The sequence below is a fragment of the Apaloderma vittatum genome, unplaced genomic scaffold (genome assembly GCF_000703405.1).
Source record: "Apaloderma vittatum isolate BGI_N311 unplaced genomic scaffold, ASM70340v1 scaffold2890, whole genome shotgun sequence".
NCBI classification, from domain to species: Eukaryota; Metazoa; Chordata; class Aves; order Trogoniformes; family Trogonidae; genus Apaloderma; species Apaloderma vittatum.
The window spans coordinates 54,936-73,595 of record NW_009696035.1 but is presented as its reverse complement, the minus strand read 5'-3'; the positions used below and the strand labels follow the sequence as shown (position 1 = coordinate 73,595).

Below are 18,660 nucleotides of genomic sequence, written 5' to 3'. Positions count from 1 at the left end.
TCCTCCAAATGTTGCCGGCACGGGCCAGAGCTCGTTTTACGTGTTTTTTTGGAAGTGGTTTCAAGAAGCAGCAAAATGCACTTGAAGGTTTTGGAAAGTTAAAACACAGCAAAAGTCTGACTCAACACAGCCAATACGAAGTCACATGCAAGTTGTATTAAACATTAGTTTGTTGTGCTGGTGCGATGAACTGTTAGCAACAGCTAGAGCCAGGCGTAGTGTGGGCAGACCTGGAGCAAGCTCCCCCCCGCCGCCGAGGGGCTCTGCCGTGCGCGGTCGGGACCTGCCCTGCCGTCTCCCCTGCCGCCCGCCTCACCAGAAGCTTGTCCTGAGCAGATGCTGCCAGCCTTGCTGAATTATGCGATGGTTACGACACAAACAAACATCCACTAGGAAACAGGTATTAGACCAAACTCGCTCGCTCTTTGCGATCTAAGCCGCCTCTCCGCCCGCAGCCTCGGCAGGTGGAGAGGTTTACCCGCTACTTCGCCTGACCCCCTGGAAGAACTCAAACTCTGAAGCACCAAAACCCAAGCTGGTAACACCCTATCATGCAATTAATGGAAGTATGTAACATGTGCATGCGCACACACATCAGCACACGCACACATTTACAAGTGTATGCATAAAGAAATTAATGGATCAGTGATACAGTGATGGGAGCTATAGAATGCCTTGTTACAGACTGATGAGATAGACTATACTGTTGTTACGCACATTGGCTGAGCCATAGTTTGGGTTAACACAAATTCTAAGAGGGGGCATGTCTTTTCTTCTAAAAAGAAACCCAATAAAAATAATTCAAAGTGGTTCAGCTTGGCCACGTCAATTAATCATTTGTTATTATTGGCACTGTGCGTAATCTGCATTTCAACAGTTTAAAAAGCAGCTGGGGGAATACCCGGTGTCTGCCCAAAAGCAAATTGCTGTGCTGTAATTAGAGATTTTCCATATATTTATTCCCATTGGTTAGTCTTCTCTTCTTTTGACTCAGAAATCTTTCAAATATATACAAACACAATAAAATTCCCCAGTAACACGATCCTTAATGATCTCAAATACAGTGACTTAACGTTAAGAAAAAAATAAGGTATATCAGGCCAAAACGAGCACTCCTGAAGATAATGGGAAAATTAACCATCACCCTCTAGGACAGCAGTTTTGGCCCTTTACTTGGGATCCGTATTTTTTGGTACATGCAGTGATTATTACCCTGATTACCACCCTGATTAAAGACTTTAAAGGATTTTAAAGCATGCAGATTTCATGCATAAATATAGCAGCTGAAATTCACAGTTGAAAAGGGTTTCTCACCTGTACTTTCAATGTATTAAGGGCACACGGACACAAGATATACTTGTTGCCTGAACTGGCATACCTTATCAGAGGTGATTTTAAATAGAGTAAGAGATACTGCACATTGGAGTTTCAGGAAAGAAAACCCTCTGCAGCTCAAAGGTTCCATCTCAAATTCAGAACATTCAAAGGTTATGACTCGGACCAATTCTGGGTGCCAGAAGCTGACACGCAACGGAGCTGCCCTTCTTTGGGAGGCCTGCTGAAAAGGGGCATGTCCTGCAAGAACCACTGATCCAGCAAGACAAGCCTAGAAATGATTTTCAGCCTCAGTGACGATTTTGCCAATTCTGATGGGTTTTAGTCAAGCCCAGAGGCACAAGCAGAATTTAGAATAAGTACTGCAACAAGACTTCTTTTTTTGAGGGAATATTGAGGCTGCCAGAATTTTCCATAAAGCCCTACGATCTATGTTAGTGCGCTTGCTGTCAAGAGACAACAAAGATGAAAGAGTCAGCATTAGGTTGCCTCTAAGCTGCTTTAGGCTTACTAATTTTTAAAAATTAAATCAGAATTTAGAAGAAACAAACCTATTGTACGTTTATCCGTATTCATGTACTCACCTGCTCCCTTTCTACCCTCCTCTTTTCTTCCTCTGCTCTTCTTCTCTCTTCCTCTTCCTTACGCCTCCTCTCCATTTCTTCCAGACGTCTTTTTTCTTCCTGTTCTCTCCGCCTTTGCTCACGCTCTTGTTGCCTTCGAGCCTCCCGTTCTCTTCTTTGTTGCTACAAAAAGGGGAAAGAAACCACAAAGTTTTACTTTTCTTGTTATCAAAGAAAGAGGTGGGGTTGTTTTCTACTCTGAAGAGAGGGATTTACCAGGACTGGCAAGCTCTGCAACCGAGTGACAAAATATTTTATGCAAGTGTTCCACCAGGAAACTAACTCATACCCAGCACACAGCTATCACTAAAAGCAGCCTCCCTTACTCTATCCGGTTTCTTCAAGCACACACACAGAGTCACGTACCATGTGCCTGACAACCAAGGTGTGGAAGCTCGCTGCTGCTCTTCAAGAGAGGTTCCCACTGAAAACTCAATCTTTGAACATCTGTTGAACTCACATCTTAATCAGAGCAACAATTTTCTTGACTTCAACACGTTATCTAAATGTTGCCAAAAGGGAATTATCAGCCCCACTGAATCAGATAAAACTCAAATGACAATTATCTGAACTTTCAGTAAGCAGCTTCTCTTCTCAAGACAATTCATGGTCTGCTAAGAATTTGGTGGTGTTGGCCCAACAACCAAGCTCAAATTAATGCACTGCCCAAAACTTCGCCTAAGAGAGAATGAAAGCTGACCAACAGCACCTCAGCCTCTCCCAGAACATCAAAAGCACCTATACGTAAAAGAGGAAAAACAGCTGAGCTATGTTTTTGCACTTGCACAGATAAGCTTCCACACATGACCCAAATACAAACTGGCGCTGATAAGTCTGCTAAAGTCTGACAAGAACCTGGAAAACAGCTCTAGAAAGCATGAACTGAGTCATTTATGTCTATCGAGCACCATGTATGACTTCAGAGGAGACATTTCAAATGCCCATACAGTCGTGACCAACTCTTCCTGCACTTCCACAGAAGCATCCAGATATTCCACCTACCTCAAAATCCCAGGCAGCCTCCCACAAGTGCCTAAGTGTCAAAAGACCCAGCTGTCTCCTGTTCAACCATCAACTGGGAATATCTCTACAACATTTATTTCCATTATGCTAAAAATTACAGAAGAAATTCAAACCAAAAAAAACCCCCACACTCAAATCTAAGCCCAAGATCAAAACAAAAACTTACACTGGATATTCCTTTCCACGTTTAGGTTAAGTTTAATACTATCTTCAATTTCTGGTGAAGCAAAGATGCCACAGATTTGGCAGTCTAAGGGCACTCCGAGCAGTCTTGCAAGAGCGCTCAGACTAAGCTTTTATTTGGGTTCACAAATCCAGTTCCTGGTGCGCATTTCATAGTGCTCAACTGAACAAGCAAAGGTCAACCCACACTCCCTGCATTACTTCATGGGATGAGTTTCTCTGTATGACTATGAAGTAACTGAAAGCTCAAGAGCTTTTTCCATCTTCTGGAATCGATAATGACATGATAATGGAGAAGAAACATTGAGGGGAAAAGAGGTGGATAAGAATTATTAGTAGTTAAATAAAACAGGCTGCTCTGTAGTTCTCTATAACTAGTTGCAGTTTTGGGACAGATGCAACTTTCTGAAAGACCACCGTCAAAACAGACCCACTCTGTAACCATGACGCTTTCCTTCCTGGCCCACAGCATCATCCCAGGTTCACTGCACCTTCCTGTGCCACAAGAAATAAGCTCTCTTCCCCCTCCTATTTTCTGTATCTTCTAAAAAACACAGCTTCCCAGCTATTGTGTCTCCTCTCTAACTAAATCTGTCTACCAGCCTTTTCTCTCTTGCTTAAGCAAGCTTTCTTCAATGAATGTAGATATAAAAATAGCAAAAGTGCTGCAAGGCAGCTACAGCACACAGCACATTTCATAGGTTTCGCTTCTTCCCCTCCACTTTTTAAGCACTGTAAAAGGATTAAGCAGGCACTTTTATTTCTGAATATACACATCTGTGTCAAACAATTTCTATATTTAAGTCAATATATTCAGGTGCCTCTTGGCTAATCAAGTCTGACAGGCTCTTTGTTTAAGAAAACTAAGATGTGAAGTACAGTAATTCTGTTGCCCTGAGGATGCAAGAGACGGCACACTGCTGACTGGTTAATACACACATTTATCAAACCAAACACTTCTTAAACATATGAAGCCTGTCTGACAATATCATGTTGACATTGTTAAGTGGATATATTGCAGCTCTGGGGATGGCATCATGAAATAAACAAAATCAGTTGTTAGAAGACGAGATTTTTAAGCAAACCTTAAGCCAGATTGCTAGCTCAGCAACAACACTAGATATTTATTACCCAGCAAAGGAAGAAAATAAAACAAAAAAAAGGACTCTTTGCCACCAGTGTGCATTTAACTCTAATCTCTGAAGCACAAATGCGCTACTGTCTACAGGCCAAAGCACGCAGAGAGACGGGGTTTCTCAGCATCGTTTCTGCCTTCCCGCCAGACACGGCCTCAGCCCCTCGCCAGGCGGGTGTGGGGGGAGGCAGCCGGCATTGCGGGACCCCACACGACCACTCGGCACGATCCGCTTCTCCCCAGCCCTGGCTGTAAGAGAAAGGTTTCGCTTCCTTTGCATGTGGCCTTTGAAACTTGAGCATCAAACTACTGGCTGCTAATGAAATGGCATTAACATTTCACAAGCCCAGGGAAAGGAAACCTACAGTGATGAGCATCTCCCGTTCTTACCTCTGCCATCAGAGTGGTTCCAAAAAATGTTTATCGATATGGTGATAGGCGCTATATATACACACACACACACACACACACATATATATACACATTCTACGTCTTGTCAAAGTGACGGCAAAGCTGCTCGGTGGCCAACCATTGCTGACCCAAGCTGGCTTCAGAAGCAGCCCTTTGGCTGACTTCCAACCATCCTTCTCTTGGCACAGAGATGCCTTCCTGACTGCCTCTACCAACTCTTCCCTGAGGACCACCAAAGCCCTGGGAGCTGCACTTCCTTTGGCTTGCCTAAAGGAGGGGCAAGGGATGAGGAAAACCATTAGTTAAAACCAATGTCGGTTCTGTTTATAAAACTTGGCCTTCTAACTTTAGTAAGTGTGACTGATAGATATTATGGTTTTTACCACGCACTACAAAAAAGGCCTGACGTAAAACACTGTTGCCCAACAGACAGCAGGTATATATCTGGATTCACTTAAATTATGGATGCATATCCAGATCTTCTTTAGTTGGATATGGTATTACCAACTTCCTTGTACATGTCAGATGAAAAGCTTATTTTCAAGGAGCTAAATGTTAACCAGAAGGTAAGGGCAAGAACTCTTCAAAGAAATTTCAAAGATGCCAAAAAAGAATTTTGACAGAGCCCATACTGCCACAAATTACTGCATTTCATAAAACTGGCATTTACCACACCAACAAAAAGCTATACAGAAAATACAGTGTCAATACTCTGTTTCCCTGTATGGTTTTAGGGTGCATTAATGACGATCTTATAATGGAACCCGATATTTCCAAGCTGGAAGACCATGCAGTAAAGCATGATTTGCCAGGAGGGGGCAATGCAACTACACATGCAGCCGGAGGCTACCAACAAACCCAGGACCTCATTCATACAATGCAGTACTGGAGACACATACATATACTAATAATATTTTATGAATATAAAATTAGAGAATCTGTATTTATCAACCTATAAGACAGAGTAATGATTTCTTTCACAAAGAATCAGGTAGTCTGGAATCAGCTTAGGAAGAGAACTGGAAAGGTTAATAAAGAGATTTTTGCTTTGCCCACACTAGAGATAAACCAGAAGTAAAACTTCTTACTCAGCACACCGATCCAAACTGCAAGCAGTTCAAATTAAGTAGATACGAATAATCTTCCTTTCTGCAAAAGAAACAAAGACCTGGCAAAAATTGCCTGCAGGGACACCTGCATTAGCATCGGTTCAAATCAGGAGTGCTCCTTTGAAGTGAATCATCCAATCATTTCCACTTACCCAGTTTTGTTTCATATTTTGAAGACGTCTTGGAGTGCCAACCACTCCTTTCGGATGAAATTAAAAAGACAGATGCACTCCAACCACAAGTAGGCACACAGTCTAGACCTCAGCTAATCCAAAGGAACTCCTCCTGTCTTTAAACACGTGAAGTCTCTGGGTCCCTAAGATTTTAATTATTGTGCTCCACTAATCTGCTTCTACAGGACTGTGCTACTTGCCAATGGAGATATAACCTACCACTTTAAAAAATTCCATCTTAGCTTCTCCTAAGCAGGGATAGAGACACCATTTAAAGAAGTTATTCTGAACTGTGGAGGTCCACAAAGAATGGAATTCCACCATAGCTAATTCTGAATTTCCCAAATCAGACTCAGTTTTGCAAAAGTACAAACCCAAATGCCCATCGCACGGAGCACTGGTGTCTCCACACTGCTCAATGGAAACACAGACACATGTTAGAACAGCCAGGAATAGCTCAGATTTCTTGTTTTAACCATCTAAACGCTTATATGATGTATAAGTGATACTTATGCAACTAGTCTTTATATGTTTTTAAAGGGGGTGTTGGGAGGAAGATAACTAATTCCCTTCCCAAAATGTTTCAGGTAATTTTCTGTACTTTGACCACAAATCACTTTCACCTTCTCAGTAACACAAAAATTACAAGGTTCCTGCAATAATGAGTTTTAGAAGTCACCTATATGCCTTTTAAAAAGCAATCTTTTCTCTAATGCTGCTGAGAATTACAGTTTTTGGCAGATATCCTAAACACCGTTCCTGTTGCAGTCTCGGTCAAAACTGTCTAGGCTCTGTGCCAGCATTGTAAGAACAAGACCTCGATTTTAATTTAGGAAGTGGGAGGGAGTGGAGTATAAGCAACTTGTCCATGGAGATTATCTAAAGAATAAAATTCTTCCTGAAGAATGTTAAACAGGTATATCCAAACATACATTTACCCTGCACAAGCAAAAATTACAAGAAGGCAAGGCTTGGTAAAAACATCAACAAAGTGATGGAAGCCCAGAGATTCAATGCCTGACACTAATCTTAACTCACATTACCAAGCTCTTCATTGTTTATACTGGCTTCATCAAAACAGGGGGCGGGTGAGTTAAGGACAAAGTGACAACATTTCAATATTTTGGCCTTCAATTGTGTCACAACACTGATGTTTATCTAAATATGTGTCTACTGCCCTTCCCCCATCTTAAAGAGCTTGTTTTGGCTGTTGTTTTGTTAAAAATCACTTGGGATCATATATTTTTCCAACACAAGGATTCAACAAACTAAGTGGGGATTTTCTGAAAGCTAAATGTAGCCTTTCTGTTAATTCACTTTAAGAAGAATATGCCCACCCCAGCACCTGCAAAAGGAAACCTTCATAGCTTATCATTCATATTTATATCTCCAAGGGAACCAGGCAGAGCTTTTCTCTTACAAACTTTACATGGTTTATTGTGTAACCTTACGCAGTAAGATACCAACCTACATTACATGCTGGCTTGTGGTTGCAGAAAGTTCTGTTCTGTATTTTAAAAAGCAGGGCTGATTAAACACAAATTTCAAGTAACTGCCTTTCTTTCAATTGCATATTAAATTATGACGTCTACAACATCCTCAAAAAGTTCAACCTTGTGCAGCAGTGGCATCTCCTTTATTATAAAAAGAAATTCCTGATTTTAAGAGCTGCACTGATTACTAAAGTTAAATGACCTAGATAATTTAATCATAATCCCTTTCCTCACCAAAAAAGTACCGCCTGCAGAACCTTAGAGATTAAAAGGGCATTTAAATGAAATCATAGATTCCCATACTAAGAGAAATTCTAGAGGCTAAGCAGTTATCTCAGCTTTTGCCCACCTTTGGCAAAATCAATAAAATACATTTTTTTTCAAATTTTCCAAGCCTCTTTTTATTACTTGCTCCCATCATAATACCGCTAACAGAGCCAGAGTCTAAAAACAGCTGGAAGTGCTATGATATTTATCTTGGCAATCTCAGAAGGGTGGGGAAGAAAGAGAAGAGAAATGGAGTTTATATGTCTCCCCCTTGTTCCTTCTCCTGGCTTCACGTGTGGATGAGTCTTCGCTACCAATCCCTCTTTAGAGCAGCACTGAACTCACTTGCACGTTGAAAAAAGTGATAAAGAGCATAACGTGACCTGGAAAGCTGTTTGGAACCCTTTATTATTTGTTATGTAAACACGTCATGGGATGCAAATCAACATTTGGTCCTGGTTGCCTCCTTGTTAAACATTATCAGGATTTGGAAAACCAGATTGGGTGTAGTTTTTCCATCATTGCTAAGTGAATCGTTGAAACAAGAGGCTCAAGCGAGGTCATTTAAGGACAACTGGAACTTGACCCTGCATCGCCTGAGGAGTCAGAGGATTGTTTTCCCTTCAGCTCTGTGTCATACTCAGCTCTGGCCTGAAGAATCGTTTTGAAACCCTCCTACCTCTGAAGCTCACACTGCATATTCCAACCACATGTACATAAATACACGAAAGATCTCAGATGGTTGTGCTAGTTTTGCCTGGCGTAGAGTTAATTTTCTTCATAGTAGCTGGTATGGGGCTAGGTTTTGGATTTGTGCTGGAAAACAGCATTGATAACACAGGGATGTTTTAGCTATTGCTGGGCAGCGTTTGCACAGCCTGTTCTGCTCCTCACCCCACCAGCTGGGGGTGCACAAGCAGTTCGGAGGGGACACAGCTGGGACAGCTGACCCCAACTGACCAAAGGGATATTCCAGACCATACGATGTCATGCTCAGCACATAAAGCTGGTGGAAGAAGAAGAAAGAGGGGGATGTCTGGAGTGATGGTGCTTTGTCTTCCCATGTCATCGCTATGTGTGATGGAGCCCTGCTATCCCGGAGATGGCTGAGCACCTGCCTGCCCATAGTAAGTGGTGAATGAATTTCTTGTTCTGCTTTGCTTATGTGTGTGGCTTTTGCTTTACTATTTAGCTGTCTTTATCTCAACTCACGAGTTTTCTCATATTTACTTTTCTGACTCCTTCCCCCATCCCATTGCAGGGGGGAGTAAGCAAGTGGTTGGGTAGGACTGAGCTGCTAGCTGGGGTTAAACTACAACATACAAAAAGTATGACAGAACAATATTGGACATGTACATTCATTTTCTGTTATCTTCCGGTAGTGTATGCATACTTACCATATCACAAAAATATAATTTATGTATTTATAGTTTTTGCAGAATTGTAATTTTAACACTGATTTATAAATCATATTTATAAATCGAAATGGCTTTTAGTTATCATGCTACTATGCATGACAGAGTAACATGTAAAATAACAGGATTCTACGTACCATGAATGAGTGCCAAACACAGATGTTTGAGAAAGCTTTAAAGGGAAATTTGAAGTATGTCATGGTCCCAAAAAATGTAATCTCGAGGCACTGCCCTCTTTAAAAAAAAAGTTCATCTGGGAATAATTAATATCTCCCCTTCTCTACAGCTACCTGAACTCTAGACATGTTGTCTCTTCTCTGGAACAAAGACCAAGACAGAGCCTCCCCCCAAATACCTTCAACCAACCAGGTTTGGCTCCTGTTGCCTCCATAAGAGCTGCTGGATATTCAAATGCTGCACAAGACGGCTTATATTCAAGTAGCCAGACATGGATTTAAGCACTTTGCTCTCTACCTTTGCCAGTGGATTTGCACATGTTGTTTTCTTTCCCAAGATGTGCTGGAACCACAGGGAACTCTATTTAAATGGGTGTGGGAATGGGAAACACAAGTTGAAATAGGGCTTTTTTTGCCCCTCAAGCTCCAGCCTCCTGTCTCTACCTCTTCTAGCCTCCTCCTTTGCTCCTTCTGCTGCTCGATGCGCTTCTGCCTCTCTGCCAGCAGCTGCCTCTTGTACTCCTCCTGTTCGCGGAGCTGCTGCTCCTGCAGCAGCTGCTGCCTCCGAAGGGCCTCGGACCGTTCCTTGTTTTCCTGCTGCAGCCTCAGGAAATCACGTCGGAGGGTTGATTCTCCAGGCACATTGACAATGGAACTGCAACGAGAGGAAGTTAAAGCCTCCCGTACAATAAAGTCTGACGAGCCATTAAATAACTTTTCCAAAGCGGAGGAACATTAATAAAGTATAGCATGATGTTAAATTTTAATCTCATTTTTCTTTCGGAGCAAAGACACTGGACGCGTGTCAAATATATGCTTTTAGTGGAAGGTGTGAAATGAGGCCAAGCGAAATAAGGACAAACTCTGACATAGTGGAGCTCCTGACCAACCATATTTGCCATAAGTCACCCTCCATACGGAGCTCACTGGCTCTAAGCCATATGAGGGGGAGCTTTAAATCTTTAGCAGTCACAGAACAGGTATTCAAATTCTTTGAGTGGTTTGTGTGGCTCGTGCATTCCACTTAAGAGACAGAAATTTAGCGTGCTCCTGATTTATAGACACAGACCTTTAGACTTACTTGGCATGGACTGCCCAGAGACCTCCCAAAAGCAATTGTTACCTTGGCTCTCCTTCTTGTTCAGGCACTTCCTCCTCTTCTTCCTCACTTCCACTATATTCATACTCTGTCTCATCTAACAGGAAAGAAACAAAGGCCTAGATAGTGCTTATCTTTAATTTTAGGACAAGGGGAAGTTGCAGTAAGTAGTACCTTAGTGAATTGGTTCCTATCCCCTTCAGTGAAAAGATCTATCAAGGACCCTAGAACTCATTCTACATACACAAGCCCATCCTCCCACGCTTGTAAAGCAGCACAGTCCTTTGCAGCAGACTTTCAGCAAATTCTCTGAATGACACCAGGTTTTATATGTAAGACAAGACACCTGGAGAACCTTGGCACCACCTGAATAAAAAGAACAGGCTGTCCAAGCCATTTGCTTCATAGCTCTTGTGATGGGTTATTTCCTGTGAATCTGATTTATGGCAGCATTCCAGGAATGAACCTACCACAGAGCAAAAAAAGGGAAAGGCTTGTATGTCAATATCCTCCTAAATACTGTTTAATGCTTATATGGAAGAGGCAGTGGCCCAGAAGTGAGTAAATTTTACTTATATGAAAGTAAGATACTTGAAATTGATACTTTCTCTGTAGAGGGCAGAACAAAACCTAAAAGTCTGCTGACAGTCAAAACATGAATTTGAAAAAACAACCTTTCAAGGGTTTGAGGTTGTTCGGAGCTTTTCTAGGGATGGGAACTTAGAATGAAACGCAGGACAAAAATAAGTTGCAATGCTTGGTTTTTTTAGAAGCTGCATACCTTTCTCTCCTCTCTTCTTCCTGGTCCTGTCTATATGGTCCTTAAGCTGGATTCGGACTTGTCTTTCATTTGGTTGGTCACGTATAAAGGGATGTTTCAAGAGTTGTTCTGTAGAAGGTCGCTGCATGTAATTCTTCACTAGACAACCTTCTATAAAGCTGAAAAACTTTTTTGACCTGAGAAAGCAGACAGGGAGAAAAGTCAAAACAAAACAATATCGCAGGCAAAACTCAGCTTAAACATTGTTTCTGTTCTATCCTTTCCCTCCTCAAAGAGCATCATATCCCAGAGCATCCTCTGGTAAAAGTGCTGTCTGCAAGAGTGCCTCCCAAACAAAGCTGTGTGTGCTCCAGCTGACCGCTGGGCTGGATGGATGGACACAGGGCAATACCAAATACCTGCAATGCTTAGGCACAGACTCACAGTAACATGCCCTCTTTCACAGACATAATTGCCCTGAAAGGCGGGATTCTATTAGCAAAGGCAAATGATGAAAACCCAGCTCTGCTACTTCTGGACCTGAGCTGGGTTTCATCCAGCTTGCCTGCAGCATGGGTAAGGCAGCTCTCTGGTGTGTCTCCACCTGCCCGTGGTATCTAAGGGCATGTCTGCTTCAGAACAGCCGTATCGAAAGCTGCAAGAACTGCGGCCAAAATTCCCCTGACGAAGGCAGCGCCGCGCTGCTTTTATATGTGCCTGGTCTCACTGAGATAGGTCTGCGAGAATTTAACATGATTTTATTTTTTATCTGAAGAGCCACACACACAAAAAATCCTCGTAGAACAATAGGTGGGTGTTGAACAGTGTTGTCTCCTCAGCACAGGCACTTGTCAAATTCCCGCAGTTTAAGGGCATGAGCTGAACTGAGCTCCTCCTGCACACCTCATAAAGTGCCAGGGTACGGGAGTTAGCTAAGATGAAGCACCACCTTCCCAAATTTATACTTCATTTGAACTCTTGAAAGAGGATGTCTCCAGATGGAAGACGCCAAACAAGCTGCCTTGACAAATGCCAATAATGGAAATACCCAAAAACTGCATTTTTAAGCATGCAGCCTATTTTGTCATAACCCACCACTGAGCACTTTATCAAAACAGTCCAGTCCCAGCAGCACTGGGTTTGGCCAGAGTCACTTAGTGGTTGCTACGTGCTCTCAATCTGCTCCTGCGCTTGGGCGGCAAACACCCCCACTACACGGTTAAGTGTAAAAACAACCGTTTTCATTCATTGTTTCACTTTCCTACTGTAATCTAAGAGGCTGAATTCAAGGTAACTTAGTCGTTGGTTTTCTTTAATTCCTCATGCCTGAAGTGTTATTATTCTAAATAAAAAGGTTAATGAAAGGCTTATGCAGATACTGTATATGCATCTTTAACATATGCAGAAAGCAAGTATAAGAGAGGGAGAGGGATGCCTTAACAGTACAAGTGCATAAATAAGCCAATCCAAGCAAAGACCAAGCCCAGCAAGCAAGTCAAGTTTATATTATGTTGATGTTGAATTAAATCACTTCATTACTTTGACAGGATCGCAGTATCCTGTGATCACTTTCAATCTATATGAAACCTCTTTCCACAGAGTATTTTTGTTTCATATGTGCCAGCTGTAACCAGTAACCGTGAGGAAATCCTCTGATACTAATGGATTCTTCTCAGCTGGCAAGAAGCACACACTCAACTCCAATCGTTTACAATAATTATAGTAAAAGCCTTCATTAGTTTTAATAGCTCCTTTCAACTTAGCAACTAGAACACTATAGTACTGTTTCGTTTCTGTGTTATGATACATCTGAGAAAACATACTGCATATTAAGAGTGCTGCAAGAGTTTATTTTTAAAATATGGATCCATTTGTCACCCTAACACAGATGCTGCTCTGTCAAGAAAAAAAGCTTCATTTTTATTTTCACACAACTCAAGATAAAATTTCTCTGGGACTAACAGAACTAAACAAACAAGACACACTTTTTATTTTATGCTTTTATTCCGTAGCACAGAAGATAACACCACAGTGATTTTTGGTAACTCAAATTGCTTTACAGTTCTGTGGATGCAGTAACAAAGGAGCATGCAATGAGACACAAAGAAATATCATGCTATAAAAAAGGGCTACAAACAAGACATAACTTATACATACCATTTCTTGGATTTTAACCGTGGGGGAGGGTTCCTGGGTATCAGAAAGAGTGCCCTCATGGGATGCATGTCACAAAGTGCTAAGGGAAAGAAAAAAAAACAGAACAGAAACATACAGATGTTGGCTTAGTTGCTCCCTGCCAATACCATGGTTTCGGTTTCCACAACCATTCCCACCATCCCGCCGCACGGCAGCAGATGCAGACAGCAACACAGCTAAATGGAATTAGCCCAAAAGGGCAACAATTCCACTGCCCAGGGCGCCAAGGGCAGCCCCAAAAAGAGAAAGAGATCGAGGCACAGGTTAACCTTCAGAATCAACCACAATGGGAACATCTGTGCATAGCCCCTTCTCCAGCCCAAAACCATCCAACTTATATTCTGGTCAATAAAATACTAGGAGATGATGATGATGGCAGAAGGGAAGAATGACACAGTTACTGCCTCCCACAAACTTCCCTCCACCTACCCTTGTCCCCCATTAAGAAGGCTGCTTCATTTTTACTCTCTAGACTTGGAGATTCTCTTTACTCCAAGGCCTGACAGCTTTGAGGCATGGGAAGGTCTGTATCAGAAAGAGGATTTCCAGAGAACTGAAAAGCAAACCCGTGATTTTTGTCAAAAAAAGTCCCATTGGTTTCAGCAGACACTTAGTAGGAGCCTAGGCTCTCTGTCAGACATCTTTCCTCCTGTTTCATAGCAAAGCATCACGGCAGAGCCGACACGTGGAAACGAAAGAGGCTGCCTAAGAAAGGTCACTAGGACCAAATCCTCTGGTTTTATCATCTTCCTATGCTTTGCCTCTTGTACCATGAGCCTCAGCCTGAATGATCACTGCAGGAAGAGGTTATGTTTTTCACACAACAGAAATTCAGGAGAAACACACTGCTGTAAAGAGGATTTTGGATTCAGAAATAAGGGACCACGACTTGGCAGAGAAGCCCCTGGATGCCTGTGGATCCCACCAGACTACCAAGATTAGACATGGACTCTTTGGCCACTGCTGGAGAAGGAGGCAGAGTCCATATGCCAGAGTATAGACCAAGGCAAGAGCTGTTGAGCATTTACATTGGATCTTTCCTGGCTTCTCAAATGCCCCTCTCGTGCTTTTACGCAAAGAGAGGCCAAGCTCTGTTTTGGTTTGAAAGTGAAAAAATATTATTCTCCAATTCCAGGCTTACAAAAACCACCGATACAGCTTTTAATTGAAACTCATCCAGGCAGCCCAATGCACTGAACAAAATAAAAGCAGGTCAAGTGGTAGCTCGAATGCTGTTAATACAGAGCTGCCTGAGGTGTTCGGGGAGTAGCTTTCACATGGGCACTCATGCAAACGTGCAACTGAGAAGGAAAAAAACCAAACCCATACCTATCAGACCTCCTAAAACATGAATCAAAACAAGTGCTTTGTGATTTGGTTTATAACTTTAACAACACCAACAAAAAAATCAAGAATCAGGCAGCAGCTATAATGAAATAACCATTTTTTAGCTAGGATGATGTCAATACCTTATTTTGACATGATTATTTTAAAGACAAGAGGTTTCAAGCTGGGCTGAAGTATGGTAGTGGTTGTTCATGTCTAAAATAAATTAACTCACACTTAGGTACTGCAGGCTGGGGGTTTTTTTAAATACAGAGCTCCAGCTGGGGGTGACGGTAAGCATATTTGCTAGTTCAATAAGGACTTCATAAAAATTACCATTAAAAGCCTAACTTTTTTTTTTTAATCCTTCTGTCCTCCTTGCACACATCTGCTACCTGCCTAGATACTCAGAAAGAGTATGTGAGGGAAAAATAAGCTATAAAAAGTTGTGCATTTTTGTTTTCAAGTTTCTCTCTCAAAAATATTCATAGTAACTGGTAAGTATTCTTAAACAGGGAGCATTGCATTCATTACTTCGTGCTGAAGACAGATTTACAGTTTAAGTCGTGTCACTGCTAAGGAAGATGAACACCGCTCACCGATGAACAGAAACACAAGGAGAAGCAACATTAGCATTACCCAAACCGGCAGAAAGCCAACACAGAAACAATTGCTGCAGATGCTTTTTTCATTACGGTCAGTTTAGTCGAGGCTCCACTGCCCCTCTCCCCAGCTGAGGTTTCAGTCAGGCCAGGCCATACACAAATTGGGATACAACTCCAAAAAACACAATATACTACCCATAGGAAGGAAGTCTGACACTCGATTAGCTTCCAAATATTCCTGCTATAGAAATTAAATTACTGCAGTCTGCACTGTAGTGCTTAAACACGATCCTATCTTTATCAAGAGCATTGCTATTTATGGGTTTTTATATTTATAGGGCAGGGAAAACCAACAAGAACAGAAATAACGCACGGATACTTTCAGAAACCTCAAAACTAGGCTTAGATTACAAGCAGCGTCTCCCAAGTATATGTCTTAATCAGCCCACCAGAGAAGCGCACGTATCACTTACGGGGAGCTCCTTCTGCCATCTCTATGGCTGTAATGCCGCATGACCAAAGGTCACTCTGCATAAAAAGAGAGAGACCATATGTTAGTAGGTGGACTTACCCATTCAGTCAGTAAGAGAGTACTATTTACAGAGGCCCTGTAGGTGAGACTGAAACCAAATACCATGGCTATTTAAATAATCTGAGCTATTTTTTTCTTGTAACAGTACCATAAAATGCTACTTTTCATGTAATACATATATATATGCAGAAATGCACGTGCATATTCGTACAAAGTATGCAAATAACACTTTCTAATAACATATAAATCCATATTCATGGTATTACAGTGAAAAATTATAACTGCCCAAAAAATAAGTCTATGAAACAACAGAATTTTCAACATTCCCTTGTTTACAGAGGACTGAACAAGGGCATTGCCAGAGTGTGCAATGCAATTAGAAAAGCAGTTTTATAAGTTGAGCTCAAATTGAAATCGGCTAGAGATGTCAAAATCTGTAAGAAAAGGTTCTTCAAGGACATAAAACAACAAGCAGAAACACACCAGAAGGCTGCAGCTGCCACTCAGAATGACCTCCAGGCTGGAGGGTAAGTGTAGGGTACCACACCTGGGGAGGAATAACCCCACGTATCAGTACAGGCTGGTGGGCTGACCCGCTGGAAAGCAGCTCTCTGGAAAGGTATCTGGGAGTCCTGGTGGACAACAGGAGGACCATAAGCCAGCAACATGCCCTCATGGACAGGGAGGCCAACGGTGTCCTGGGGTACACTGAGAAGAGTGTGGCCAGCAAGTTGAGAAGGAGGTCCTCCTCCCCCTCTACTCTGCCCTGGTGAGGCCACATCAGGAGTACTGTGTCCAGTTCTGGGGTCCCTACTTCAAGAAGGTCAGGGAACTGCTGGAGAGCGAAGATGATTAAGGAGTAGAATATCTCTCTTATGAAGAAAGGCTGAGGGACTTGAGGCTTTTTAGTCTGGAGAAGACTGAGAGGAGTTCTTGCCAATGTTTACAATTACTTAAAGGGGGGGTGTCAGGAGGACACGGTCAGTCTTTTTTCAGTGGTGCCCAGCGACAGGACAAGGGCTAATGGGCACAAACTTGAACACAGGAATTTCCATCTAGACATGAGGAGGAACTTCTTGACTTTAAGGCTGGCAGAGCACTGAAACAGGCTGCCCAGAGAGGTGGTGGAATCTCCTTCTCTGGGGACATTCAAAATCTGCCTGGATGCTACCCTGTGCAACCTGCTCTAGGTGAATCTGCTCTGGCAGGAGAGTTGAACTAGATGACTTCTATCATTCCATGATACAGATGGAAATTACTGGCCTGCTGTTAAACAGAGTTAAGCAGATTTAGGCACTAATAGTGCTGAAAAGGCAGAGGTTCGCAACACTCTCTTCACTTGTCTCTACCAGCACTGTTGGGACCTAGGCCTTGGGAACAAAACCACAGCCAAATGTAAAAATAGACCCACCATCAGCGAAGGAAGAGTTGGTTTGTGAACTATGACAGAAGCTTGACCCGTACAAGTCAATGGGCCCAGTCCTTATCCACCCAAGGGTCTTATGAGAGCTGGTTGACATCGTGGCAGGCTGCTCTCTGTAGTCTTTGAGAAATCATGGAGATCGAGGGATGTACCAGAGGACTTGAAGAAGGCTAATGTCACCCCCATCTACAAGAAGGGCTTTAAAGGAGAATCTAGGAAATTATAAGGCCATCAGTCTTACTTCATTCCCTGGAAAAGTTATGGAATGAATCCTCCAGGGTGCTATCACAATTCAAATAGAGCACGTGATTGGGAACAGCCAGCACAAATTCACCAAGGGCAAATCGTGCTTGGCAAACCTGATAGCCTTCTACAACAAAGTAACCTGCTTGGTTGATGCAGGGCAAGTGGCAGGCATTGTCTACCCGGTTTTCTCCAAGGCTTTTGCTACGGTTCCCCACAGCCTCCTCCTAAAGAAATAGATTTGTTATGGTCTAGACAAATGGTCAATGCAGCGGACGGGGAATGGGCTGACAGGCTGCACCCAGAGGGTGGTAGGAAATACCTTCTTTTCAAACTGGCAACCTGTCACAAGTGGGGTCCCCCAAGGATTGATATGGGGCCCACTGCTGTTTAATATACATGACCTGGTTGATGGAATCGGGTGCACCCTGATGAATTTTACTTATGATATCAAACTGAGTAGGGGAGGGAGAGCTACCCCGCAGGAAGACCTGGACAGTCTGGAAGAAGGCGCTAACAAGAACCTTATGAAGTTCAGCATAGCCAGATGTAAGGTCTTGCACCTTGGAAAACATAATCCAGGAGGGCAGCACAGGCTGAGATCTTCCCACCTGGGAAATAGCTCTGTAGAAAGTGACCTGGGGTCCTGGTGGACAAGCTCAATATGAGGGAACAGTGCGTTGCTGCAGCAGCAGAGAAAGCCAACAGGATGCTGAGTTGCATCAACAAGGGCATCACCAGCAGAGATAAAGAAGTCATTATCCCACTCTACTCAACACTTGTCAGGCCACACCTGGAATACTGTGTTCAGTTTTGGGCCCCAGTGGTACAAAAAAGGTGTGGACACCTGGAGAGGATCCAGAGAAGGGCCACAAAGATGATGAAAGGACTGGGAAGGCTGCCATATAGGGAAAGTTTTTTAGAATTTAAAGAGGGGCTACAAAGAAGATGGACACTCCTTTTTTACAATGAGTCACATGGAAAAGATGAAGGGTAATGGGTGCAAGCTACTCCTGGGAAGATTGCAATTGGGTACAAGAGGATATTTTTTCACAGTGACAACAATCAGCCACTGGAATAAACTCCCCAGTGAAGTGGCAGATTCCTCAACACCAGACATTTTAAAACATTCA

The 18,660-nt window shown here is 42.7% G+C and overlaps 1 protein-coding gene across 1 annotated transcript in view; it reads right to left on the bottom strand.

Annotated features, from left to right (window-relative positions):
- Nucleotides 1-18,660, bottom strand: part of MAP4K4 (mitogen-activated protein kinase kinase kinase kinase 4) — an 87,357-nt gene that overhangs the window by 32,603 nt on the left and 36,094 nt on the right. The window contains exons 6-11 of the mRNA XM_009873193.1: nt 15,803-15,857; nt 13,360-13,438; nt 11,224-11,399; nt 10,467-10,539; nt 9,788-9,998; nt 1,920-2,081 (exon numbers count right to left, since the gene is read on the bottom strand). Of these exons, the coding sequence (XP_009871495.1) occupies nt 1,920-2,081; nt 9,788-9,998; nt 10,467-10,539; nt 11,224-11,399; nt 13,360-13,438; nt 15,803-15,857 (756 nt within the window). The remainder of the gene's footprint in view (nt 1-1,919; nt 2,082-9,787; nt 9,999-10,466; nt 10,540-11,223; nt 11,400-13,359; nt 13,439-15,802; nt 15,858-18,660) is intronic.